Source organism: Meles meles, chromosome 20 (genome assembly GCF_922984935.1).
Source record: "Meles meles chromosome 20, mMelMel3.1 paternal haplotype, whole genome shotgun sequence".
NCBI classification, from domain to species: Eukaryota; Metazoa; Chordata; class Mammalia; order Carnivora; family Mustelidae; genus Meles; species Meles meles.
Genome location: NC_060085.1, coordinates 16,922,689 through 16,949,737, shown reverse-complemented (window position 1 = coordinate 16,949,737; position 27,049 = coordinate 16,922,689). Strand labels below are relative to the sequence as shown.

General features: G+C 59.7%; 1 protein-coding gene across 4 annotated transcripts; it reads left to right on the top strand.

Moving 5' to 3' along the window:
• The first annotated feature begins 1,612 nt into the window (after positions 1 to 1,612).
• On the top strand, positions 1,613 to 26,126 carry ALS2CL (ALS2 C-terminal like). Of its 4 annotated transcripts, none has more exons than XR_006816519.1 (26): positions 1,613 to 1,687; positions 5,471 to 5,596; positions 5,985 to 6,183; positions 6,495 to 6,560; positions 7,012 to 7,177; positions 7,653 to 7,784; positions 8,418 to 8,537; positions 9,954 to 10,012; positions 10,152 to 10,218; positions 10,679 to 10,875; positions 11,887 to 11,952; positions 12,375 to 12,473; positions 12,575 to 12,736; positions 13,450 to 13,561; positions 14,673 to 14,750; positions 15,645 to 15,775; positions 17,027 to 17,200; positions 17,413 to 17,509; positions 17,722 to 17,879; positions 18,410 to 18,478; positions 19,396 to 19,569; positions 20,801 to 20,851; positions 23,982 to 24,043; positions 24,134 to 24,283; positions 24,512 to 24,608; positions 25,013 to 26,126. XR_006816519.1 is itself a non-coding variant. In XM_045992089.1 (26 exons), exons 2-26 carry the CDS (start codon positions 5,494 to 5,496, stop codon positions 25,091 to 25,093), a joined length of 2,862 nt encoding a protein of 953 aa, XP_045848045.1. In that variant the 5' UTR covers positions 1,613 to 1,687; positions 5,471 to 5,493; the 3' UTR covers positions 25,094 to 26,126. The 4 variants fall into 4 exon arrangements, 3 of the variants coding, with proteins under 3 accessions (XP_045848045.1, XP_045848048.1, XP_045848047.1); XM_045992089.1 differs by having other exon boundaries at positions 20,801 to 20,843; XM_045992091.1 differs by lacking the exon at positions 1,613 to 1,687 and adding an exon at positions 2,529 to 2,627 and having other exon boundaries at positions 20,801 to 20,843.
• Positions 26,127 to 27,049: the final 923 nt, after the last annotated feature.

Genomic DNA, 27,049 nt, shown 5'->3' with positions numbered 1-27,049 from the left:
CCTTGGCCATGTTGCAGGGAACCAAGGGCAGATGGGCCCGGGGAGGTCATCCTTCGTACACTTCTGGGGGCATTACAGATGACTTGGCCCTATCTGAGAGAGAGACAGAGAGGTTTGGCAGGTTTTGCCCCATTTGGCAGATAATAATACCGTGCTTTGCAATGCCGGTGAGGTCACCCAGCCTGGGGGTGGGCGGTGGTGAAGGGAAAACCAGCCCCAGCCTTCCAATTCCCCTAGATGTGGCTGGACAGGAAGTCTGGGCTGCGGGGAGGAAGCGGAGGGGGACTGTCCCTTCCTGCTCCAGCCCAGCTCCTCCCTCAGCTACAGGTACAGATGAGGACATTGAGACCCAAAGAGGGGAAGTTCTGGCCCAGAAAAGCCAAACACAAAATCAGCTTCCTCCTGCTCAGGACTGTCCTGCCTGTCTTGCTTGTCTCACATAGTGAGAATGTGCACTCTTGGACAGCGTTTTGCTCTCTGCATGTGGCTGCGGCCACTCTCCAGCCCTTGACCCTTCCTCCCGAGCCCCAGAAACCCCTTGCCTGACCACCCCCATGTGCCGGGGACCTGCAGACCCACCGGGACCCTGCTCTTTTGGGAAGGAACCCCTTGAACCATCACGAGCCCCCTTCACTGGGGGATCTCTCTTCAGCTTGATAGGATGAGGCATGACCCCCAACCCCTCAGACTTGAGTAGGAGGTTGGTGGGCTACCCTTTCTGCTCTTCTGATGCCCGCAACAGGTCCTTTTGGCCTCAGTGCTGTCAGCCATGAAAGGGGCAATGACTCCTGTCATCCCCTGGAAGCTGAGTTGCACAGGAATTGATGGGGGTTGGGGGGACTGGCATGGCCCCTGGAGGGGGACCAGACAGCAGACAGCGGGCTCCTTTGTTACAGGCTGAACCTGTCCTCCCCCTCTTGGGATTAGGCTTCCACCACCCTTTCCAAGGTCACAGGCTCTGGAGCAGACAAACGCTGGCTTCTCGCTCTACTGGACGATGTAGAGACCCAGCAGTGGGGGCTGGGGACTTCCCTAAGGTCACACAGAAAGGAGTGGAGGCTGGCCATACACACCTGGCCCAAGGGGCAGCAGGGTAGCCTCGGTTTCCCCCACTCTTGGCTTCGAGTTTCTTGTGATTCTTGTGATTCGGTATGGGTGGAGGGGGTCACGGGGCTGCACCCAGGCCCCAGAGCGTCAGAACAGGGGCAAGTGCACCGAGAATGCTCTGGCAGGACCAGGAAAGCCACGCTGCTTCCCTAACACTGCCTGCTACCCTGGGAGACCTTTCTCCGGGAAAACAGGCTGGCCTGGGCCTAGTAAGTGAGTGAGTGGGTGTACCTGTGTGTTTCAGGGGGCGGAGGAGTCAGTACCCCTTCTCTCACTCCCAGGGAGAGTCCCAGGAGCCTTCGGACTCCGGAGAACTCCAGGTAAAGGACCTAAGAGTAGACCTCTGGCAGGAGCGGACCGACGCCGCGTCCCACCTCCTGCCACGCGGGCCGGTCGGCGCCAGCTCCAACTTCCACTGGCAACTCCCGGACGCGGGGCGGGGCTAGGGGCGTGGCGGGCGCCGGGGGCGTGGCGGGGGCGTGGCGGGCGCCGGAACGGGGCGGGCGGGGGGCGGCGTGAGGGCGGCAGGCTGCGAGCGGCCGCGGCGACACTCCCCGCTCGGGGTACCGGCACCGCACAGGTAAGGGCGGGGCGGAGGTCGCGCGTCTGTGGCCTGGCTCCTGTGCTCCGCGTTCCCTCAGTCCAGGTGGGACCTTCGCCTAGCGCCCCCTTGGCCAGCGCGTCGCCGTCCCTTCACGACTCCTCGGCCCCAGGCGGCACTCACACCGAGGCGGTCCGAAATTGTCCCAAGGCCCCCTCCGTGCCAGCGGACTTCAGCCTCGACCTCCCCGCCCCGTGGTCACTCGGCTTGGGTTTAGGGGCAACGCAGGGACAGCCTCCGCACCCCTGTGTGGGGTGCGAGGGCCGCCCCCTGGACCTCACCCAACCTGGGGGACTGCCAGGAGGAGGTGACGCCTGCAGTGAGACCGGCATGGGCAAATGCCTGGTGGCTGGAACAGGATCCCATGTTTGGAAAACTCTGGGGACTGCGTGTGCCGGGACAGGGAGGGGCAGGAGAGCTGTGAGAGCGTCGGAGTGGGGGGGCTGTCTAGGAGGAGAAACTGGGAGCCATGGAGGGGCAGAGAAGGGGTACGGAGTGGAGGGGGAGGCCCAAGTGGTGACTGAGGGGTCAGCTGTGGCAGTTGAGTGCCGCCTCCCTGGGGCAGCCCCCTTCTGCTCTACCATTGTGCTTGCTGGTTGCTTTAGGGGGCCTGGGCAGCCCAGGAAAAAGTCACCAAGCAAAACTTCCTTGCCTGTCCAGACCAGGAAATACCAGAGTGGGTGCCATGACAGGGTGTGGCCCAGGGGCTTAAGGGGCCTTGGAGAGGGTAGGGGATGTCCCGGTGACCCTGCCTGAGAGCAACCTGACTTGGACAGAGGCCAGGAATGCAGGGGAGAGAGCAGGTCTGGCTGCTGGTTAGATCTACACGGGGACGGGCAGCTGACTCACCTGGGCACGCCGAGACTAGCCAGTTCTGTCCTCACCTGCCCCACGGAGAGCACCAAGGCTGCCTGAGGAGGTAGGAGGCGGGGCCCTGCTGGGAATTTGCTGTGTGCCCTGAGGCAAGTTGCCCAGCCTTTCTGAACTGCCTAGCTCAGGTGAGCCTGGTGGGACCGGGAGCTAGAGGCCTGGGTCAGACTGAGCCTTGCACGTGCTCTACAGATAGTGTCTTGGCGCTCCAGTTACTTTCTAGGCCTCAGTTTCTCCATATGTACCTCCTGTGCAGCCTACCACTAAGGAACCTTAAACATGGGTAGAGAGCGAGGGTAAGGAGGCCATGGCCTTGACCACAGCCGGGTGGGTTGGGGGTATGATGGGATTTGATCAGGGATTACTCCTGCTGGGTCCCTCTCCTGTTATGGCTTAACACCTCCCCCCACCCCCAAACACACTCATGCCTGGTCTGCTCCCTGCTCTCGCACCCTTGGTTGCCTCCAGGATGAAGCCCAAGCTCCCTAGCCCAGGAGTAGGGTCCCATGGTCACCACCAGGCCAGACCCCCAACCTCATCTACAGCCTTCCCCCGACCCACCACCTCACCAGGCATGCTTAACTTCTGGCCTTTCCTCTGGGCGATGTGCCTCAGTTCCCTAGGGGTAGACATCCCTTTGGAGCCACAGATCTGGAAGGGTCCTAGAGTCGTGTCTGCCAGTTTGGGTCTGTAAGACTCATCCTGAGGGGCCCAGGCAGCTTTGAGCAGGGAGGGAAGGAGAGGACCAGGTCTCCACACCCAGAGCAGCTCCCTGCACCTGTTTGTCCCTTCTAGGGAGGCCTTACATAATTTGAAAGCTCTGATCTCATCAGACCCCCATTTCACAGAGGAGGAGACTGAGGCCTAGAGAGGAGCAGGGCCCTGGATAAGCTGGACTGTGACCAGCACTGAGCAGTGGTGGGTGGGGGTCAGCAGGGAGTCCCTTGGGGGCAGCTGAGGTGTGGACCAAGGGTGCAGGCAGGTAAGTAGGGAGGGGTAGTTGCCAGCCCTGCAGGGGGGTGAGAGGGGTAGTCTGAGGTGGAGAGGGGTAAAGAGCTCCATGTCCTGGGTCTGGCATGGCTGGGGTGAGTCCCAAATCAGTGTGAGTGTGGGGCTGCTTGCTACTCAGGACCTCCCAGCCTCCGGCTGTTGACAGCAGGTCCACACTCACCCTCATCCGGTTCCTATCCGCTGGCTTCGGAGGGTGCTGGCTGCACCCTCTTCCTCTGTCTTTAGCCCATGTCCTCACCTCTCAGTTAAGACCCCTACTGACTGGCTGCCCACTGGGGATGGAAAAGTCAGCCCCCAAAGGGTCTTTCCATTCCATTTGTTTCTGGAGATAATGGGGAAGGGTCAGGCGGCCCCCACTTGCTGTACCCTGGCCCCAGGTTGGGGGGGGGGTGCATGGGGGTTTACAGGGCTATCGCAGGGGCCCGGAGGGGCCCAGGGAGAAAGCAGGCCACAGCTGGGTGTCTAGCTGCTTCCCCTTCCTGCCTGTCCCTCCCGAGGCCTCGCCCTCCTGAAGCAGCAGCAGCAGGAAAGGTGGGGCAGGAATGTCGGGGCCTGGGCCCTTGGCCAGAGCTCTGAGGCGCCCGCGCCCCCCCCCTGCTTTCCCCAGAGCCTGTGCCGTGGGAGTTACAGGTTTTGCCAGGGGCCTGAATGCGCTCTGGTGCCACAGGGCTCGGGTTGGGAGGGATGAGACCCCTTCCTCTTTGCCCTTTTGGGGCTGTCTGTGTTGCCTGCCCATTCCAGAAGCTTCCATTGTATCTACCACTCCACCCCGCTCAGCTAACTGCGGAACCTCAGAGTGTCAGAGCCAGGGAGAGGCAGTGCGAGGGTCTGAGGCTAAGAAACCCTCCGGCTCTCACGCCTGAGACATCTGGTCAGGTCATTTGGGCAGATGAACTTTGCTTGGTGAGGGCATCCAGCGCTGGTGGGAGAGGGCTGTGTCTCTGGGAGGCTGCAGCCTGGCTGGGGGTGGGTGGGTGGGTGTCTTGGAGCCCAGGCCCCTTGCTGCCCCTCCCTCTCATCAGAAAGCCGCATTCCCAGGGGATCCCCTGCCTGCATGGTGGGCCCCTCACTCCAGGGTGGGAAGTCCATAGGCTCAAGCCCACCTGCCCACCCCTGCAGCCCCTCCCTCTTTCTTCCAGGCACAGCAGGGTCAGCCGGTTTGAGGGGCACGGGGGTCTAGCTGTTACCCACGCTGACCTCACCCTCCCACTGCTCGGCACTGTCATCACGCCCATCTCTGCAAGTCTGACTCTGGGTCCTACCGCTTCCTTGCCCTGAGGTCCTCCATGGCTCCTCTAGTGACCACTTAGGCCACTCTTGGTGGGCCACCCACGGAGCCTGGATCCTCAGGCTCATGATCCTTTGCTCTCATGGTGTCCCACCTGCATGCTTTGTCCATCTCTCTTCCTCTTTATTTCTTGCCCATCCGAGATGGCTCCGGCGGGAGACCACTCCCTACTCCCCTAGACCTTTCCTTGCTTACACACCCTTGGGTGACAGGGGGTCCTCGGTCATGGCCTGAGAAAAAGGCTGGGTTCTTCTGACAGTGTGTCCTCGTTTCAAGAGACCGGGTGGAGAGAGAGCGGGGTCAGAGCGCCATTAGTTGTTACTGTGAGCCCTTGGGAGCCATGGTGGATGTTTGAGCAGGGGAATGACTAGGCCAGAACTGGACTTGAGGAGCACCTTCTTGGTCAGGTCCCTCAGCTGGGCCCAGGGGCAGAGCAGGGCAGGGGTCAGTGGCCTGTCCTGAAATTCCCCTTTGAGGACACCTGGGTCTATTGCTCACACCTGTCATGGGTGGTCCTGGGCACACGGACGGAAGGCAGGGCACGGACCCTGCTCTCGCTGGGGCCCTCACTCTTGCTTGTGTCCCATTCACAGGCCCTGAGGGCAGTGCCCTGGCCATGTGCAGCCCAGAGGAGGAGGCCCTGCGGCGGCTGGAGGAGGTCTTCTCAGCTACCCTCGCCCGCATCAACAGCCTTGTCCTCCAGCCCCTGCTTGAAACCAGTGAGTCTCAGCTCTGCAGTGGCGAGGGTAGGGGACACCAGAACCATCCTGGGGATCCAAGCCCTGTCCTGTGAGACCTTCCGAGGCACAGCTTTCTCAGCCTCAAATGGGAGTGAGAACACTTGGTATCAGCATCCTCTGACGGGACTGGGGTTCTGCCTCAGATCGCTAGGTCATGAGTGCTGACCCTGTTTCGTGAGGGGGTGGATTGGTCCCCCCCCCACCCCGATTCCTTGAGGGCGCTGCCCCGCACTCTAGCCTACTTGTCCCTGCTGAGCTCAGGGTGCCACGCCGGCTTCCTCTCCTGTCCTAAGGACCCCAGCTGCAGCTCCTGGGCTGCAGGGCGCTGCCCCCCTCACATTGCATTTGTGCCCCCACCTTGCCCCAGCCCCAGAGCCCTCGGATGCCCAGGTCAGGGAGTGCCTGCGGCTCGTGCAGCAGCTGCACCAGAGCTCCCAGCGGCTCTGGGAGGTGACGGAGGAGAGCCTGCACTCGCTGCGGGAGCGGCTGGGTCACCAAGACGCCGTGGGTCTGGAGTCCCTGCTGTTGCTGCGTGATGCTGACCGTGTCCTGCAGGTCCACGTGGAGTAAGGCTGGGGCATGAGGGCTCACCTGGCTTAGGTCAGGCTTAGGCCAAGGTCTGGGTTCAGTCCGGGGTCGGGCTCCACTGGGGTCGGCCTCAGGGCCTTGGGCTTCACACCCGCCCCCCGGGCACCGGCTCAGAGACCCCAGACCTGAGCCTTGGGGTCCCCCAGGGAAGAAAGACTAGGTGGAATTACCTGGTCAGGGGCAGGGCTGCAGCCAATCAGTGAGTGGGATCCGGGGATCCTGGCAGGGCAGGGGTTGGGGTGCGAAGCTGTGGGCTGGGCCTGCAGGCTGTCTCCTGTGCTGCCGGCAGGTACATCGAGTCCTACGCTAGCTGCATGGCAATGCAGGCCTTTCAGAAGGCAGCAAAGAAGAGGAGGTGAGCCCGGGACGCTGCAGGGTTCCTCTGTGTGGACGGGGGTGTCCGGGATAGAAGGTCAGGGAAGTCCCTTCCCCAGAGCAGCGGGTGTCAGAGCCCGTGATTCATCCTGTTTCTGACAGTTCCACACTGCTCCACACCGGAAGAGAGGGAGGGAAGTCTGTGGGGGCTGTGAGCACAGTCCAGACATCCAGTAGCCAGACTTGACCCTGGGAAGGGGAAGGAGGGGCTGTCCTGTTCAGGGTGGGTGCTTGGACTTAACAATCCCTTCACACGGAGAAACTGCCATTGACTCTCCAATAGGGCGGCTGTATTAACCCGATGGGAGAGCCTTCTGGGGTCTGGGACTGCCCCTGGGATTTGGGGGCTCAGCTGGAGGGTGGGGATGGCTGTGGGTTCAGGAATGGAGGAGAGGAGTGAGGGTGGTGTGTGTGGCTGTCCATCCACCCAGGGAGTTCTGGCGGGGCCAGCGCAAGGCCCTGGGGCAGCTCCTGTCGGGCGTGAGCTCCGAGGCCTCAGTGGGCACCGCACTGACCCAGGCCCTCCGCCAGCCGCTGGCCCATCACGTGCAGCAATATGTGCTCCTCCTGCTGAGCCTCGGGGACAGCGTCACGGAGGTAAGTAGCAGGGGTGTCCGGGGGGCCACAGACCACTCACCGGGCCTGTCACTTGTAGGGGAGCTAAAGGAGGAGGGAAGTAGGGCCCTGGCTCTGGGGACTCACCTTACTCAGTTTGATTAAGACCCAGTCACATGTTGGGGATCGTGCAGTGTCCTGGGTGGGGGGGTTGATGGGGCCTGAGGTCCATGGCTATGCCCTGGGGGGGCCGGCAGAGACCCAGGAGCAGATGGAGAGCCGTGTTACCAGATGTGAGGACCCCTGGCCCAGGCCCAGCGGTGCTCTGGAGCCCCTTCGCTCTGGCCTCGCCCCGAAGGAAGGGCTGTGCAGGCAGAAAGGGAGACACTTCGGCTTCTGATCCAGACCTTCCAAGCAGCTGGGGCCAAGCCAGGGCTGGGGCAAGCATCACAGGGTGGGGAGAGGCTCTGACGAGCCCCCCGTCTTCCCCACTACCGGCCGCTCTGTGTCCCCGCAGCCTCACCCTGCTCGGGAGCTGGCGGTGCGCGCAGCCACCCTCTTTGGGAACCTGCAGTCCTTCACGAGGCAGGCGCTGGACCAGGCCTTGGCCACGCAGGCTCTCTGGCACTCCCTGAGCAGCCGGCTGAGAGTGAGTTTGGGGCCCGATGCATCAGGGAAGGGGTCTGCTGGACTCGCTGTGCCTCCACTTCCCCATCTGGGAGTGGGAGCGGGAGCCAAACCAAGTGACTGGGACATCTGTCCATCCAGCAGTCCTCAGGCGCTTGCCGAGCACCTCCCTGGTCAGGGGTTAGGCACCTGGCGAGCTGGCTCTGGGGAAGGGGAGTCAGAATTAATGCTACCAAATGATCCCGTAGTGACATCACCGCCCGCTGCGGCATGTAGTGCCCCCGCTGGGGGGGAAGACCCCCCCCATGCCCTGGGAGGTGTGACAGGCCTGGGGCACAGGGTAGACGATTAGGTGAACAGGAGAGGGGACATGACTTGCCAATGAGAGGCAGGGACTGCAGAGCCCCAGTGAGCGTTGTTGGGGGCTCAGCGGGGGCAGTGGGTCGAGGGGCGGTGGGCGTCAAAGCGAAGCTTCAAGACAGGCTGTGCTGCCCCTCCAGACCTTGGAGCCCCGGTGTCTGTCACTGAGCTGGGGGCCTCCAGGAGATGCTCAGACTGGGGGGCTGGTGCGCCTGGCAGAGGCAGGCGGAGGAGTAGGTACAGCCACCGGGATGGGGGGTGCCTGAGCCCCGTGCCCCCCTACTCTGCTCCCCAGGATGTGCTCTGCACCCCTGCGCGCCGACTCCTGCAGGACAGCCAGGACGTAACTGTGACGGTCACCCCGCTGCGGGCAGAGCGTGTGCTGCTCTTCAACGATGCCCTCGTCTTGCTGCAGGTTTGGGGGCACTGACCAGAGGTCCTGGGGCTGCAGCGGGGACCTGGGGTCTGGCCGAGAAGCGGAGGGAGATAGCTGGCAGTGAGTGAGAACTCGGGCTCCCGGGGAGGGGATGGGGAGCCGAGAGGCTGGCAGGCCAGGGTGGGGGTGGAGGGTAGAGTCATTCCTGTAGGAGGGGGACGCTGTGGGGCAAGGCCGCTCCAGGTGTGTCCCAGCCTCAGCCTTTGCCGACTGGCATCCCTGCTAAACATCCCTCGGTTTTCTCCTCTGCAAAATAGGACACTTGGGACAACTCTTAGTTCTCTTCCTGGGTGGCTCTTGGTGGCTGGGAGGGCTGGATAAAACCTCAGGGCACACAAAGAGGCTTCTAGAGAAGAGTGCCACGTGGAGCAGTGCCTAGGATTCTGGATATCACAGGCCGAGGGTTTGGGATTGCTCCCTGGCCCGTAACCTTGACTGTGCCTAGCTCCCCCTGAACTCAGACTGCCCTTGTGTTAGCCAGAGCACCGTCTTCTCTGTCCCCTCCAAATGTCAGTCTGGGACTCCCCTGCACACAGGGAGGCTGAGGCCTGGCAGGGAGGCTACCTGCCCAGACCCGTGTCTCCTGAAACCTGGTTCTGGGGTTCTGATTCACTTTGAACTCCCCTCCACTCCCGACTTCGCTGTCTGTGCTCCAGATACACTGATGGCATGTCACTTACATGCTCTGTGCCCTTTCCTACCTCTGGACCTTTGCATGTCCTGTGCCCGGCCCACCCTTGTCCCTGGCCCCCTCCTCCTGCCCTTTGGGCCTGGGCCTGGACCCCCTTTTCCTCCTGGGGCAGTGAGGCAGTGATCAGCCTGCCTAGGCCAGGCAGGAGGTCACTGCATGAAATCTTTTAGAGGAAGGGATGTTCATCAGCCCTCAGAGCAGGGACAGCTTTCCAGGTAGAGGGAGCAGCATGAGCCAAGGGTCAGATTGAGGGGGACTAGGGGAAGCTTGAGATGGTGTGAGTGTGGCAGGGCCATGGCACCTTGGTGTGGAGGGGGCGAGGAGTGGGGACCTGGGAGCTAGGAGTGGTCTGAGTGGTCTCAGGGGTCTGGCTCAGCAGCGAGGTCCCCATCCCCCAAACGGTAGGAGCCTGAGAGGTTTCCAGCAGGGGCCAATGGCATCCGAGCTGTGGCCATGATGGAGCAGGATGTGGGGGGTGGGGGAGGCTGCTCCCGGGGTCCCCACCAGCCCTCAGTTGGGAAGGGAGATGGAGGAGCTGCCCTGGAGATGGAGACCAGGCTCAGTGCTGGGCATGCTGGACTGAGCAGCCAGGGGACACCCAGTGGTGTGGCCGCAGGTCGGTGCCTGGAGCAAGCCTGGGCCAGATCAGTAGGGGAGCGTCTGGGCTGGGCCCTGGGTGACCCCGGTGCCCCATCTTCTTCCAGGGTCACAGTGTCCACACCTTTGATCTGAAGCTGGTGTGGGTGGATCCTGGGCAGGACGGGTGAGCAGCCCCCCTCCAATGATACCCCAGGCCTTCTCTCCCTCCACCCTCATGAAACTGCCCGCACCCCAGGGCTGGGGCCTCCCGGAACACCCTCCCGGACAGAGCTGGGGCCTACTCGTCACCTCCATCTGTCTAGGTGCACCTTTCACCTCCTCACCCCTGAGGACAAGCTCTCCTTTTGCTCCAAGAACCCTCAGGACCTGGTGAGTGTGGGTGGGCTGTGAATCGGGGAGGTGGGAGGAGAGGAGTGAGGGGAGACACGAGGAGGGGCGGGGGAGGGCACAGGTATGGCACCCTGGAGGCTCCCTGGGAGTGGCCAGGCCTCTGGGGTCATGGTCAGAGGGCGGCGGTGGTCAGCCTGGGGTCAGGCATCAGAATGCCACAGAGCCCAGGGCATTTTCCCCCATGAAGCCGTGATTTGGGCCTGTGTGGGTCCCGGTGGTTCTGTGTGGTCCTTCTGGGCGGACCCTGACACCGCACAAGAGGATCTCAGGTCTGGATGTGGGGCCCTGGGGTGCTGCGTGGGGCAGTGGGAGGTTCCCCCAAGTGCCTGAATAGGTCGGGGGTGGTGAGGGGGTACTATCTGGAGCTACCCCACAAGGCTTCCTAGGGGGGCCGCTGGCACAGCAGTGACCTCTCCTGTGTCTCCCCTGTCCCCACCAGATGGTCTGGCAGTGGAAAGTGACTCAGGCTGTGTGCCAGGCCCTACGTGGGAAGAAGGACTTCCCTGTGCTAGGGGCGGGCCTGGAGCCCTCCGAGCCCCCCGCCTGCCGCTGTGTGGCATACACCTTCCGTGCTGAGGGCCGGCTCTGTCAGGCCACCTACGAGGGCGAGTGGTGTTGGGGCAGGCCCCATGGCAGGTGAGCGACTGGGGTTCCTCCTGGGAGTCGGAAGGGTGGACAGGACCTAATCACCTCCGGCCACCAACCAAAGGCTATTCCTTCCTGCATCCATCAGTCAACTCTGTTTGTCTCCCATTCTGTCTTAAGCGCCGTCGGACAGGACCTGGCCCATAGTAGGTCTGTGCCACGTGGAGTCTTGATGATGGTGATGAGCCCAGGGCACATGGGACAGGCTGTAGGTCTGCAGTTGCTGTTCTCAGGAGGGCGGAGGGATAATTTTCATGTCCCCGTGACACTAGCTGGTGATGGAAATGGTTTGCAGACCTCCTGTCTTCACCAGTCTTTACAAGAACACGCCGGGGGAGTGTTACTGCCCATTCTGTAGGTGCAGAAACTGAGGCCAGAGACTGGCATGACTTGCCCAAGGCCTTAGGGCAGGTTGTAGGGTGAGTCCAGCTTCAGCCACAGGTCTGTGTGACCCCACAAGCAGGAGGGCTTTGGGAGAACTTGCGCTCCCGCTCCCCGACCCCCATGCCACAGCTGGGAAAGCCAAGGCCCAGAAAACAGAAGGGACTTGCCCAGGTGATGCTCACAAGCATGTTAGTCTCTGAGACCTTGCCTACTTCCAGAAGGGGCTCGAGGAAACAAGTGAACAAAACACAACAAACAAAACCCAGAAAACACAAGGCCACATCAGAAGAGGAGAGGAGGATGCTAGAAACCACTGACTAGCGTTTGACTTAAGCTTAAAGTTTAGCTGGGACCTTCCTGTTGGTCAAGGGGAAAAGGGGACCTGGATGTTTCCAGAGTCCTCCCTGTGGGGTGTGGTGAGTGTGCTGGCGGCTGCTGGGGCAGGAGTCGAGAAGGGCTGAGAGCCCCTGTGGGTCAGAGAAGAGGGCTGGGTGGGGGCTTAGAGTCTGGTCCGGGGGGAACGTAGGCCTCTGAGGGAGCTGGCGATGGAGGTCAGCTGGGGGCCCCGTGTTTGTTGAAGGGTGGGCCTGATACACGTGGACCTCAACTGTCTTGCAGGGGCACCCTGAGGTGGCCAGATGGCCGGAATCACGTGGGGAGCTTTTGCCAAGGCCTGGAGCACGGGTAAGGCGGGGGTTGCTGCAGGAGTGGAGGGTGGGCAGATGGGTGGCTTTCGTCCTTGCCACCGTCCCCACCCAGCCTGGCCCCATCCTCGATTCTCAGACCTCAGGCAGGAACTTAAGGCCCTTTGGTCCAGCTCCCCTTAGTGCACAGAAGGGAAAGCCCAGAGATGGGGCGGGCCATGGAGGGTGTGGTTGGGGCGGGAAGGTGCTCCTGGGATGTGTGAGGGGCAGGGACGGGGGTGTCCCAAGAGAGGCCCTTGGGAAGCAAAGATTCCTGAGCACCTAGGAGATTCTCCCCGTCGTCTGAGGAGGCCCCTCGGAGGCAGGGACACTCCGGGGCAGCATGGAGGGGTGCCGTGGGGTGTCCTGGGTCAAGGTGACAGCCAGATGCTGACGGCCCTCCCCACATACCCACACTGGCAGCTTCGGCATCCGCCTGGTGCCTCAGGCTTCCGAGGACAAGTTTGACTGTTACAAGTGCCACTGGCGGGAAGGCAGCATGTGCGGCTACGGCATCTGTGAGTAAGTTCCCCTCGGCCGGGTGGCAGGGCAGGTACGAGGGGCGGCCGCATGCCCCGGGCTGAGCTTGGGGAGGCCGGGCCAGCTTTGGTGACCCTCTGCAGGTACGGCACCGACGAGGTGTACAAAGGCTACTTCTGGGCAGGCCTGCGGCATGGATTTGGGGTCCTCGAGAGCGCCCCACAGGCCCCTCAGCCCTGCAGGTACACGGGCCACTGGGAGAAGGGCCAGCGGAGTGGGTATGGCATCGAGGAGGACAGCGACAGGTGAGCACTCTGCTGCCACCCCTGTGGGGTGAGGGCAGGGTTCGAGCTAGACCCCCACACAGACTGGGGTGCCTCGGGGTGCAGCAGTGTCGTCAGAGGGTCCATTTGTCCCCCCAGAGGCCCCCTGAAACCCCTCACTTCCTGTCCACAACCTTGGTTGATGCTGAGGCTCAGAATGAGGGGGCCCTGAGCTCGCTGACCAAGGAGTGTCCCCGGTCCAGCCCCTCCTTGAGCTGTCCGGGAGGAGTTTCTGAGCTCTGGTCTAGTCCATGTAAGGACAACAGCCCTTCCCGGCTCTCCTGAGACAAAGCCCAGGGCCCTCAGCCTGGCATTCAAGGTTTGCCTGTTTCTCTGACCTCACCCCTGCCAGGTTGCCCGTGCACCCTGCCAGCCTCCTACACCACCAAACGCCCCCTCGTACATCGTTTCAGTTGTAGGCTCCTACCTCCATGACTTTGCTTTCCATCTGCCCTTCCTGTCACCACCCCCAAGAAGCCTGCCAGGATACCCTCCCCCAGGCAGGCTCCCTCCTCCTCCACCCTCTTTTCCTCTTGGAGGTCCTGACCTCTCTTGCCCCGTGTGTGAGTTGAGTGGGTTCAGGCGATACCATTGCTCCTTACCTGCTCTCCACCCCCATCCCAACCCCAACCACGCCGGCAGAGCACCCAGAGGTGCCCGGGAACGATTCTGACCCCACTCTGGCTCCTCTCCAGGGGGGAGCGCTATATCGGCATGTGGCAGGCTGACCAGCGCCATGGCCCGGGGGTCATGGTCACACAGGCTGGTGTCTGCTACCAGGGGACCTTCCAGGCGGACAAGATGGTGGTGAGTGGGGTGACCCGTGTGTGCCCTGAGCTACCCTCTCCCTGCACGGGTGCTGCATTCTGGAGTCCCCCTGCTCTCAGGGCCCCGATGTTGAGCAGAGGCTGGGCAGGGGTGGGTGGGACAGGAAGCTGGGTTCCTAGGTGCTGGAGGAAGCCAGAGCTTCAGCAGGAATGCAGTTCTGCCAGCCCCTGACGCTGGCCTTAGTTTCCCCATCAGCAACTCAGGTTCGCTACTTACTATAAACACTCAGGGAAATTAGCAAGGATGAAGTGCACGGGGACGGTGATGCCAGCTGCCTCTGCAACAGACATGTAGAGACCCCTGCCTGGAGGCCTAGCTCTGGGCTCAGCTCCTGGTACAATCTCACGGGACCCTCCCAGTAACCCTGTGGATTGTGTCACTGTCCCCAGCGAATGAATGACACATGTGAGGCTCAGAGAGGTCAGAGAACCTACCTGGTGTCACATTCTACTGAGTGGCAGGGCTGAGCCTCACTCCTAGGTCTCCTGAGCCCTGGCACACCAGCAACCGCCTCCTGCCTCACCCACACCTGGCCATGTGCTTCGGCACATAGGAAGGCTCTGGCCTGGGGATTTTTATTGTTGTTATGGCTTATGCTTTGGCTTGGGCTCCACTTTGTTCTGGAAAGGATTGAAGGAGGAAGAAAATACAAGAATAGACACATTAAAGATTCAAGTAGGACACAAATTATACCCCACTGGGCCCTGAGCTTCCTGGTAGCCAGTGCAACAAGGGAGCCTGTTCAGCTCCACTGTCGCCGAGGGTCAGTGACCGGGGAGTGGGGTTGGCTGAGGAGAAGCCCAGCACTTCCTGAGCCATCGGTGGGGAAGGAAGGGCCCCCAGGAGAGAGCTGGAGCCAAGTCCCAGGCAGTCATTCAGAGGAACGCAGGAATGAGGTCTGTGGGTCTGGTGCTCAGTGCTCAGCGGGCCAAGGGCTGGCATCCCACCTCAGTACAGTGCTGGGAGGAGTGACAGGGCTCAGGATGTTCTGCCCCCGGGGTTGATGCCTACTTCCTGTCTTCCTGCCATCCCCTCCCCGCTCCCAGTCTCCTGGCCCTTCCCTTGCTCCTACTCCTGCTTCCGTCCCTAGGGCCCCGGGATCCTCCTCTCTGAAGACGACTCCTTGTATGAAGGCACCTTCACCAGGGACCTGACCCTTGTGGGGAAGGTGAGGACCACTGAGACCCACTCCGCTCCCACCAAGGAGTCTTGGTGGTCTTGGGTGGACCCTGTAATCTCCCCACTGGGACCCAGGGCTGAGGGTGTAGGCAGTGGGTGGGGAAGGTAGGGGAGGGCCTCTCTTGTCTCCATGGCATCCGGTGGGCACCGTGACGCCCTCCTGCTGTGGAGTTGTGATTCGATCCTGATGGGAGGCAAGAGGGGACAGGTGGACTTGCTCTGCAAAGGTGTACAGTGTGCTGGTAGCTGGGCTGTCTCCCGAGAGGCCCCTGAGTCGGAATCCACCCCTTCCACCGGCATCGGTGCCTTGGGCAGGGGCCCCTGGAGTGACTGTCCATCTGCATAGTCCTGCCCGAGCTGACCCAGCAGAAGGCAGTTGGGCCCTCCTTGGGCCTTTGGAAATGTGGGGGCTGTTTCAGTCTCCTAATGACTGGGGGGCACTGTGATCTAAAGGGGGGGCCAGGAGTGCTCGGAATGGGACAGCTCAGGCAGCAGGACCTACTCTTCCCAGGGCCAGCATAGCTCATGCCTTCCCCAGGCCTCTTCCTACTTCTGGACTTACCCTGTGTCCCACCCCTCCCCAAGTCTCACAGTAGTGGTTCTCCTGCCCTGACCTGAGAGTCCCTCCCCCTCTCCCTCCCAGTCTCCCACCTTTGAGGTGAGACCCTGGGCCATTGGCACAACTCCTGATCGGGGGCTCCTGTAGGTATGGACGATTATGAACCCCTCAGGGTGGGGCCAGTGGAGTGGATGGTAGGAAGGCGACCTGTCAGTCCCTAGCCTCTGTGACCCAGGATGGACAGGCGCGAGGCCTGTCATGATTGGAGGGAAGGGCAGCTGGACAGACAGACAGGCGTCCCTGCCTCCTTTCCCTGGTTTGCAGGGCAAGGTGACCTTCCCCAATGGCTTCACTCTGGAGGGCTCTTTTGGCAGCGGGGCAGGGAAAGGACTGCATACCCAGGGTGTGCTGGACACAGCTGCCTTCCCGCCAGATCCAAGCAGCACCCGAAAGAGGTGAGAGCCTGGCCGGGCCCCTAGCCTGTGCGTTCTGGAGAGAGAGAGAGAGAGAGAGAGAGAGAGAGAGAGAGAGTGTGTGTGTGTGTGTGTGTGTGTGTGTGTGTCTGTCTGTCTGTCTGTCTCCACCCCAGGGACTCAGGCCTTATCAGAGGAGCTTTTCTGTACTTCTTCTTCGCTCTTTGGAGAGTTCAGCGGACTCAGGTCACACAGCCCTTGAGTCAGAGACTCCTGGGACCAAGGGCTATGGCATAACTTCACACACTACAAAACCAGAGAAAAATATTATGCAGACTTGGCTTAGACCCTGCTTTTTTTTTCTGGGAAGGGGACACAGCTGTTTGTAAACACAGCACAAATAAGCAAGACTAAAATGGAAAATAAAAATATAAGTTGAACTTAAAGGAAGGGAAGGGACAAGTAAGTCCTGTGATAATGATGACTGAGCGTGAGCCTGGCTCTGAGTTCCCTGGCAGTCAAGGTAAAGAAGGAAACTTGCCAAGTGGTCTTACTGTCACTATCATGGGGTCTTTGAGAAGGGGATTGACTTCTTCCCCATGGGGACAGAGTTCTTCCTTGGAAAACTAGTTCAGATGGTGACTTGGACCATGTCTGTTGAGGGGTAGGTGGTATTTCTGAGGGTCCCAGGCAGCATTTCAGGTGTGGGGAGGGAGTAGAGTTGATTACTAGACCCACGGTCCTTACATACTTCTCCCTGACAGCGGGAGCTGGGAGTAGACAGCAAACCCCAGAAACATGGCCAAGCCTGGGTGGGGTGCAGGTGTAGGAAATCTGTGAACCTGACGCGGGAAGGCGGGGCTCTGTTAGGCACACACATGACCAGACCTCCAGGCCTGCTGGTCAAGACAGGATCAAGCTCAGGAAGGAACCAGGTGTGGTGGGAGGGAGCGTGGGCTCTCCAGGCAGGAGGATCCTGGACTTCGGGCCGTGTTCCCTCTTAGGCCAAGAACCTGCTGTCTGGACTTGGCCTCCAGCTCTCCAGATCTCTGTCTCCTTTCCAGGGCTCTGTATGTCCCTTTCTTCTCCACTGTGGAGTAGATTCTCTCTCCCTTTCTCTGCCTCTCCTTCTCCTGAAGTCTTGGAGGTCAGCGCCCCCCAGGCCACCCACCATTCCTGGGCCCCAGCTCGGGGCCAGGCGGGATATCCCCACCTCTCCAAGGGCCTGGACGGGGTCCTGCCCACTACAGCCCCATCCCTACCTTCCCCCACCCCCCACTGCCTCTGTCGCAGGCAGCTAGGTGTGGGTGCCTTCCCTGTGGAGAGCCGCTGGCAGGGGGTCTATGGCCCCTTCCGGGACTTCGTTAGTGCCGGCTGCCCTGGGGACGAGCAGGAGGCCCGGCTGGGCTTCCATGTGCAGAACTCGAGGGAGCTGCGCAAATCCCAGGAGTACCTGTGCTGCGAGAGGTAAGGGCATTTGCGCGTACGCGTGTGTGCGTGGGGGCACCTGCCCGCACGCGTGTGTGTGCATATGCGTGCACATGGGGGCACCTGCGGGGGAATCCAGAGGACCAGGGCGGGCGTCTGTGGGGCTCCGAGTGGGCTAGACGGAAGGCTTCCTGGAGGGGGCAGGCTGGGGCCCATGGGTGGGTGAGAGACGTGTGTGCCTGGTGCCCCAGGACCCAGCCCGAAGCCTGTGCAGGCAGAATGGAGGACGTCCTGGACGAGCTCTTGCTGCACCGGGAACCCAGGGCCCTGCGGGAGTGCCTCGGGAAGGTGAGGGCCCTGGGGGAGGGGGTCTGAGGGGAGGGAGGCCATCTCACTGCCCCTAGTGCTGTCTGGATGGCCCAGGCCCACAGACCCCTTCTCCTCTGAGGGCCTCAGTGCTCCCATCTAGGAAATGGGAGCAGCCTTGGGGGCCTTGCTGGGGCATGCTTTGGTCCAGCTCCTGGCGGCGAGCACCTCTCTATTGCCTTTGCACCTGCCAGGCTCTGAGCAGCTCGCTGCACCCCTTGGGCAAGCTGCTTCGAACACTGATGCTGACCTTCCAGGCCACGTATGCGGGCATCGGGGCCAACAAGCACCTGCAGACGCTGGCCCAGGAGGAGGTGAAGCAGCATGCGCAGGAGCTCTGGGCCGCCTACAGGTGAGCTGCATGGTCCCTGGGGACAATGGCAGTCCGGTCTGTGAGCACAGGCAGGTACAGCTCCGCCCTTCCCCGAGGTTGGGTGCTCAGCCTAGCTCCCTGGGCTGGAATGGTGTGTCTGGATCGAGAAAGAACTAGAGAGTGCGTTGGTCAGTGTTCTGCTGGCGAGCAAAGGGGTTAGAAGGTAGGAGGTTATAGCAAGGACTGCCTGTAGCCAGAGTCCAAGCCTAGACCAGGCGCTGGGCTGACCCGTGACCCCAGGGGAGCTCTCAGTCTCCGCGGGCTGAGCCTCCCGCTGGACTCACACCCCATCTCCAGTCTGGGCTGAGCCGAGACCCTGTCTGTTACTACAAATGGGGGCCTCAAATGCTGCAGTTCCAGCACTCTGGGGCTGAGGTCCTGTGCTCCCAGCCTCCTAACTACAGGGGTCTGGGAGGTGGCTCTGGGGGGCGGAGCTTGCCGCCCTGGGCTTTGGTGACTCGGGCTCTGTGGGAAGCGGCAGCTCTGTGGTCCATGTCATCCGTTTGCAGGGGTCTGCTGCAGGTGGCCTTACGGCGCAAGGGCCAGGCTCCAGAGGAGGACGAGGATCCAGAGGCAAGGTGACCGCTCCCGTGGGGTCTTCAGGGTACCCGTCCTGGGGGTAGCCAGGCTCAGGACCAGAGAGGCTGCCCATGTTCGCTCCTGGAGCCTCCCTTGGGGCATTGGGGTGCTTCTGGGGAAGTGTTGGGGGTTCATGCTACTGACCGTTGTTTGTTTAGCATCTGAGGATCGGAATGCCCCATGACCTCGTCATTGGGTCACGTGGGCAGGGCCCCCGCCGCGAGGTAGCAGGTGCATCTCTGTTGGAAAGTTCCTGTCCCAGCCTCCTCTCTATGGTGCCCAGAGGGTGAGCCACTGCCCCAGGCGCCCTCTCCCCACTACACGCAGATGGGGAAGCTGAGGCCTGGCTGGGGCCGAGCCTGAGGCCACACAGAGCGGGAGTCAAGTGCATCATTAAATCTGTCTCTTTCCGTCCCCCAAGACCAGACCTTATAGTTTGCCTTCCAATTTCGGGCCCGGAGATCCCGATCAGGGAGGCCTATGGCTGCATTGCCGGAGACATGGGAGAAGGGGTTAGACGTTAGGTAGAACATCCCCCATGGAGTGCTAGGAAGCCCAGAAAATGAGGAGGCAGCCCTGGACCAGCATGGCGTGGCTGCCGAGTGCTTTGCTGCAGGTCCCTTGTCTAGCCGGGGCCTGGGCTTTGCTTTCGATCACATGTGGATCAAATCCTGCCTCAGCCGCCATAGCGGTTCTCGGCATCCAACGAGAGGTTCCGGGGCCATGGATTTCAACCAAGGTTGTGAATCACTGAGAATGGACTTTGGAAGCATTTTCTAGGGAATGGAGGAGGCAGGGACACTGTTTGCTGTGGGACAAGGAGCTCTGTGGGCTTTTTGAGGGGCAGCCCAAATAGGGATCCCTCCCCCCGGGGCCCGCCCTGCCGGCCCCAACCTGTTCTGCCGCTGTCACTCAGGGACCTGCAGGTGTATGGCCTCGTGCTGCCCCTTATGCTGCCCAGCTTCTACTCGGAGCTCTTCACTCTCTACCTGCTTCTCCACGAGTCGGAGGACAGTCTCTACAGCCAGGGCATTGCCAACCTGAGCCTCTTCCCTGACACCAAGCTGCTCGAGTTCCTGGACGTGCAGAAGTAAGCCTTCCCTCCTTGCCATGTTTGCCAGGGCCCGTGTGCACAGAGGGTACACACAGAGTTCAACGGTCTTCAGCAGAAAAGGGCATGGTGTTCATTGGCTCACATACCCATGCAGTTCTAGCTTTATGCTAGTGTGTCTAGCTTCAGGTGTGACTGGATCTAGCTGCTTAACTACCTAGTGAAGGGAAGCAACTTCTCTTTTTCTCTTGATGTATCTCTGGCTCCCATTTATGGTGCCCAACATTGTACCAGCCACTCAAGGCTTATACTCCACCAGCTCCGTCCTCCACTGTGCCCCAGGGAACCTGTGTCCCCTTCGTAACAGCTCCAGCAGGGCCCCTGAAGTCTCTCACTGTCTTGTCTTGGTGTGTGAGCCTGTCCCTAAATGCTGTCAGTGGCCCACAGAGGCCAGTCTACTTCCATATCTACTACAGGGGCTGGAGTGAGGTGTCCTGTTCCCAGCAACTGGACTGAGAGTGGGTGAGGGGAGCTCCTCAAGGGGAAACTAAGGACTGTTCTGGGAGCAAGTCCCTTTTACCCTCAGTTGCTAAAACATCCTTTCTCCTCAGTGCCCCTTCTGATCTCCTGACGCTATGAGTGACCACCTGCCCGACAGAGGGCATGGGTGCTCTCTCTCCCCCCACCCCCAGTTTCCCTTGTCACACAGCTGTGATGTTTCCCACCCACCCACGCTGAAGCTCCCATTTCCCCTTGCATCGTGAATGTCTCCTGCAACTGAATAGCCACCAGCCCAGAGCGCCGGTACCAGCAGCTTCCCGAGTGTCCCCTCCTCCCCACCTCCTCCTGCTGCCTCTGCTGCTTCCTCCACGCTCGCCTCTCCGCTCTGTTGTCTCCGCAAGTCCCTGCCCTGTGCTGTGTCGCGTGGTACCCATGTCCCTCCCCATTCACCAGCCTGTCTCAGCTCACAAAGCCTCCAGAACAGTCTCTTCCACTGTTATTCTCCAGCCCAAGCCCTTGCTCACAGGGTCCCTTGGCCTGCAGTGCTGCCTCTCACCCCTCTCTAAATTTTGGGGCACTGTCTTCTCCAGGAATCTCCCATCCTTCCCTTGTCCCGGCCTCCATGTAAGCGCTCAGAGAGGCCACTGTGGACCCCTGTCCTGTGCTCAGCCCTGCTGGGGGACATGGTATACAGGGAAGGTACCCCCTGACCTCAGACCCTGCCCCCTCCTCCTCGTAAAGACTCTGTGTCACTCTCGTTTCATTTCAGGCACCTGTGGCCCCTCAAGGACCTCACGCTGACAACCAATCAGGTGAGAAGGTGGGTCCGTTACCTGCCCCAGTTAGGGGGAGGCCTGAGCATTGAGTGGGGCCCGCAGAGTCTGCTCACCCTCCACCTTCCTGCTACAGAGGGGCCCAGGCAGTGCTGGCCAACAGGTGTGGGGGACACCCACCTTTCTGGGTTGTTCTGATCTCCTGTGTGGGTGTGGGGGCGGCCGCTGGCACCCCCTTGAGCAGGTGCAGACCCAGGCTCCGCTCCTCTTCCTGGCTGTATGGTTGTACGGCTGTGGGCAGAGTATTTGTCTCTGAGCCTCAGTTCCCACACGGGTGAGAGTACTCCCTGCTGCGGGGTTGGTGCTCCCTCGTGAGAGTGTTGGGAGGGGGCGGTGGCCACTACACACCAGGTGGTGCCCCTCCAGGTGTGCGTGCCGGGCCAGCAGCAGCTGGGAAGCTGTTAGAACAGCAGATTCTTTTTTTTTTTTTCCATTTTATTTATTTTTTCAGCATAACAGTATTCATTCTTTTTGCACCACACCCAGTGCTCCATGCAAAACGTGCCCTCCCCATTACCCACCACCTGTTCCCCCAACCTCCCACCCCTGACCCTTCAAAACCCTCAGGTTGTTTTTCAGAGTCCATAGTCTCTTATGGTTCGCCTCCCCTTCCAAATTTTTTTTTTTTTAATAAACATATAATGTATTTTTATCCCCAGGGGTACAGGTCTGTGAATCGCCAGGTTTACACACTTCACAGCACTCACGATAGCACATACCCTCCCCAATGTCCATAGCCCCCTCCCCCTCTCCCAATCCCACCTCCCCCCAGCAACCCCCAGTTTGTTTTGTGAGATTAAGAGTCATTTATGGTTTGTCTCCCTCCCGATCCCATCTTGTTTCATTTATTCTTCTCCTATCCCCCTAGCCCCCCATGTTGCTTCTCCATGTCCTCATATCAGGGAGATCATATGATAGTTGTCTTTCTCCGATTGACTTATTTCACTAAGCATGATACGCTCTAGTTCCATCCACGTCGTCGCAAATGGCAAGATTTCATTTCTTTTGATGGCTGCATAGTATTCCATTGTGTATATATACCACATCTTCTTGATCCATTCATCTGTTGATGGACATCTAGGTTCTTTCCATAGTCTGGCTATTGTAGACATTGCTGCTATAAACATTCGGGTACACGTGCCCCTTCGGATCACTATGTTTGTATCTTTAGGGTAAATACCCAGTAGTGCAATTGCTGGGTCATAGGGTAGTTCTATTTTCAACATTTTGAGGAACCTCCATGCTGTTTTCCAGAGTGGTTGCACCAGCTTGCATTCCCACCAACAGTGGAGGAGGGTTCCCCTTTCTCCACATCCTCTCCAGCATCTGTCATTTCCTGACTTGTTAATTTTAGCCATTCTGACTGGTGTGAGGTGATATCTCATTGTGGTTTTGATTTGTATTTCCCTGATGCCGACTTTTTCATGTATCTGTTGGCCATCTGGATGTCTTCTTTGCAGAAATGTCTGTTCATGTCCTCTGCCCATTTCTTGATTGGATTGTTTGTTCTTTGGGTGTTGAGTTTGCTAAGTTCCTTATAGATTTTGGATACTAGCCCTTTATCTGATATGTCGTTTGCAAATATCTTCTCCCATTCTGTCAGTTGTCTTTTGGTTTTGTTAACTGTTTCCTTTGCTGTGCAAAAGCTTTTGATCTTGATGAAATCCCAATAGTTCATTTTTGCCCTTGCTTCCCTTGCCTTTGCCGTTGTTCCTAGGAAGATGTTGCTACGGCTGAGGTCGAAGAGGTTGCTGCCTGCATTCTCCTCAAGGATTTTGATGGATTCCTTTCTCACATTGAGGTCCTTCATCCATTTGGAGTCTATTTTCATGTGTGGTGCAAGGAAGTGGTCCAATTGCATTTTTCTGCATGTGGCTGTCCAATTTTCCCAGCACCATTTATTAAAGAGGCTGTCTTTTTTCCATTGGACATTCTTTCCTGCTTTGTCGAAGATGAGTTGACCATAGAGTTGAGGGTCGATTTCTGGGCTCTCTATTCTGTTCCACTGATCTATGTGTCTGTTTTTGTGCCAGTACCATGCTGTCTTGATGATGACAGCTTTGTAATAGAGCTTGAAGTCCGGAATTGTGATGCCACCAACTTTGGCTTTCTTTTTCAATATTCCTTTGGCTATTCGAGGTCTTTTCTGGTTCCATATAAATTTTAGGATTATTTGTTCCATTTCTTTAAAAAAAATGGATGGTATTTTGATAGGGATTGCATTAAATGTGTAGATTGCTTTAGGTAGCATAGACATTTTCACAATATTTATTCTTCCAATCCAGGAGCATGGAACATTTTTCCATTTTTTTGTGTCTTCCTCAATTTCTTTCATGAGTATTTTATAATTTTCTGTGTATAGATTCTTAGTCTCTTTGGTTAGGTTTATTCCTAGGTATCTTATAGTTTTGGGTACAATTGTAAATGGGATTGACTCCTTAATTTCTCTTTCTTCAGTCTTGTTGTTGGTGTACAGAAATGCAACTGATTTCTGTGCATTGATTTTATATCCTGACACTTTACTGAATTCCTGTACAAGTTCTAGCAGTTTTGGAGTGGAGTCTTTTGGGTTTTCCACATATAGTATCATATCATCTGCGAAGAGTGATAGTTTGACTTCTTCTTTACCAATTTGGATGCCTTTAATTTCTTTTTGTTGTCTGATTGCTGAGGCTAGGACTTCTAGTACTATGTTGAATAGCAGTGGTGATAATGGACATCCCTGCCGTGTTCCAGAACAGATTCTTAGACTGCCCCCAACCCCAACCCAGACATACGGAGTCAAACTCTAGAGTGGACCTGAACTCTGTGTTTCAACAAGTCCTTGGGTTGAGAGCCGCTGACTTAGGGACCCACCCCCAGTGGCTTCCACTGGCCATTGGGATCGTTATCTTCCTTCCCAACCCCCTGGAGACCATTATCCCACTTTACAGTTGAGTAAACTGAGGCTCACGGTAGAGCTGTGACTTGCCCTGGATCACTCAATCCTCGGGGCAGGGCTGTCCTGGAACCAGTGATGGAGTGGCGAGAGCTCTGACTCTGGGAGGGAGGGGGTGACAGGGCTGGGGGGACTCTGACCTCATTGTCTGTTCCCCCTGCCCGCCCCCACCACTGTAGAGACTCTCCCTGGTCAGGGACAAGTGCTTCCTGTCAGCCACTGAGTGTCTGCAGAAGATCATGTGAGTTCACACCCTGGGCAGGGTGGGGGGTGGGGGGACAGGACTGTGGGGGCCCCTGGTTGGGGCTGAACCTGAGGGCCCCTGCCACAGCACTACGATGGATCCCCGGGAAAAGCTGGAGGTGCTGGAGAAGACATATGGGGAGATTGAGGCCACTGTGTCGCGTGTGCTGGGCCAGGAGCACAAGCTGCCCATGGACGACCTGTTGCCGCTGCTTATCTATGTGGTGTCACGTGCCCGGTGAGCCCCAGCCGGGGGGTGGGGGTGCTAGGGGTCAGCTATGGGATGGGAGGACCCCATCCCATCCGCAGAGAAACCCCACCTAGGGTCCCGTGGGGGCCAGGAGCAGAGCGGGGACTGCAGCCCAGAGGGCCAGCCATCTGGGCTAGGGCTCCTTCCCCGGTTGCTTGGCACCTGTCGCTGTTGGGCCCCCTTCTCCCTCTCACTGTGGGGCTGGGTGTTCTCCAGAATCCAGCACCTGGGAGCCGAGATCCACCTGATTCGTGACATGATGGACCCTATCCACACGGGAGGCTTGTATGACTTCTTGCTCACAGCCCTGGAGGTGAGGGACCGAGCTCTTGGACAGAGGCAAAAATACTCTGACCCATGGGGCAGACGCCTTCCCTACCCGGGACACTCTTGTGGGGATGACCCCAGATTCACTGCTCGTATGTGCTTCTGTGGGGAGGGCCCCACAGGGTTCCTGGTCCTGCCCTTATTAAAGGGGCTGGGGAAGGGCTCCCTACTTCATCCCAGCCCTTTGGGACCCCCGGCATGTTCCAGGCTGCCTCCCTGAGCATAACAGGAGAGGGGAGGCCCCCTTCCTTGCAGACCATGGCAGAGGCGGAATTGGAGTCGGGGTGGTCCAGGCCAGGGAGATGGTTGCATCCCAGTATCGGGCCGTCTTCGCACGGGGCCAGGGGCGGACAGGCCAGCTCCCCCTCAGCCTCGCCTCTTTCCCACCAGTCCTGTTACGAGCACATCCAGAAGGAAGACATGAGGCTGCACCGCTTTCCCGGCCGCTGGGACTCCAAGGAGCTCTGGTAGCTGGGCCAGCCCGGGCCCACTGCAGAGCGGAGAGGGGCCGCCGCGGACGTCCCTGGGGAGCAAGCATGGCCCGGCCGGGGCCTTATTACCCGCAGAGCAGACGGCAGACTGGAGGTGGCTCTCGGAGGAGACGAGTTAGTGCCTCCCAAGGAGGTGTGGCCGCCACCGCCCCTGAGCACTGATGGCAGTAACACCGGAGCCAGGGCCTTCCCGTCCCAGTCGCCCGCCGCTAGGTCAGTCTGGACGACCTCCCTGACCTGCCTCGGCTCACAGGTTTTTTTTGCCACCCGAGCCTCCCCAGCGTCGGTGTTGTTGTCTGTGTCCCCGTGGCCCAGATGGTCTGGGACGGACCTTCCACCCCTCTTGCTGGATTCTGGAGTCCTTCTGGAAGTTTGCCGTTAGTCCGCTGGGCTGAAATCCTCCCATCATTGTCGGTGTGGTTCCCTGTTTCTCCACTCTCGGTCCGAGGCTCCGGGTGGCTAGTGACCGCTCTGTGTATTACAATTCTTGTCCACAAGCGGCCTCCTGGGGACCTGCCTCTTTCCTGACTGTTCCAGGGTGGATCAGGGAGGCCCTTTCCCGTGGCGGCATGCAGTCGAGCAGGGGCTTGGGGGTGTCCAACGCGGCCGTGCCTCTGTGGGGTACATGGGGACGCCGGAGCAAGCCGCGGGGCAGGGTGGGGGCACTCACTTTGTTCACTTCGCCTCCTGCGGGCCCCATGTGCCAGCAAACTGCACACCTATGGCCCGCGGGCCTGCGCACAGGAGGACAGCAGGGGTGTGGGGCCATCTGTGCCCTGTCCAGGTTCGGGACCCCGTGGGCGTGGGGGGAGCCCAGGGGGAGTTCAGGTGCCTTTGGGAGCAGAGGACTTTGCTTCCCTGATGGGTCTCGTGTGGGACTAAGAGACACAGGAGCAAGGACTTGGAGCGGCTTCATCGCTGCCCGGCCTCATTCCTCGTCCCCGCAGCGAGGGGCTTGGACTGGGTGACCTAGACAGGCTCCCCCGTGCCAACAGGAGATGTGCAGCGGTAGGCAGGGTGACTGTGTTCTGAAGGGGTCCAGGGGCAAAGCGTGGGGAGAGGGTAGATTTATGCAGGGACATGGCCTCAGAAGGCAAGCTGGGTCCCAAGGTGGCCACTATGGCTACCTTGCCACGGGGCCCTGGGTTGTAAGCGATCAGGTCACCATTCTTGGCTGTGTTTTCTGTAACCAGAGCACTGACCTCGAGGCCTGTGGGGGAGGGGCTGAGGGAGGCTCTGAGAAAGCCCAGACAGCTGAGCCCAAGGCTGAGTCCCTTCCTGGAGGCTCGGGGGTGGGGGACTGCTGGTGCTGGGAGGGGGTCACCCACAGATCCTCAGATGATGTAGGGCCGTGGGGCGGGGGTGAAGCTTTCTCCGGCTGGTTGCACTGAGCATGGCAGTGTGAACGAAGTCTTGGGCTCTGGTTTTGCCAGAAACCCCTGTGGTGTCCCCCACCAAGGTCCCTGGAAGGGGGTGGGACTAATGGAGACTGCGGATGTCCAGATGTCACAGGCGTTCCTGCTTTCCCAGGACTCTGACAGCCCCCCAGTCCTTTAATCCTCTTCAGTGATCATCAGCGAGTTCTTATCCCTGGATTTGGGGCTGAGAAAGGGACACTGGAGAGATCAGATGGCCTGTCCGTGAGCCGATGTGCCTGAGTCACACAGCCCGACCACCCCCTTCCCTCCCACTGCAGTCTCTCGTGCAACCTCTCAGCCCCTGCTTCCCCTGCACCCCCATTTCCCTTCTGCCCCTGCCTGCTCTGCAGCTCCTGCCCCTTGCTGTTCTGTGCCCCAGACGTGCCCTCCTCTAGCCTACTGGGTCCTAGGCTGCTCTGTTTTCCCAGGCCCAGCTCCCGTGAGGCCCTTGTGTCCCGAGGAAGGGGCCTCCCAGCTCTCCTCTAGGGCCCATTTCCTGCCCCCCGTCACAGCTCCGT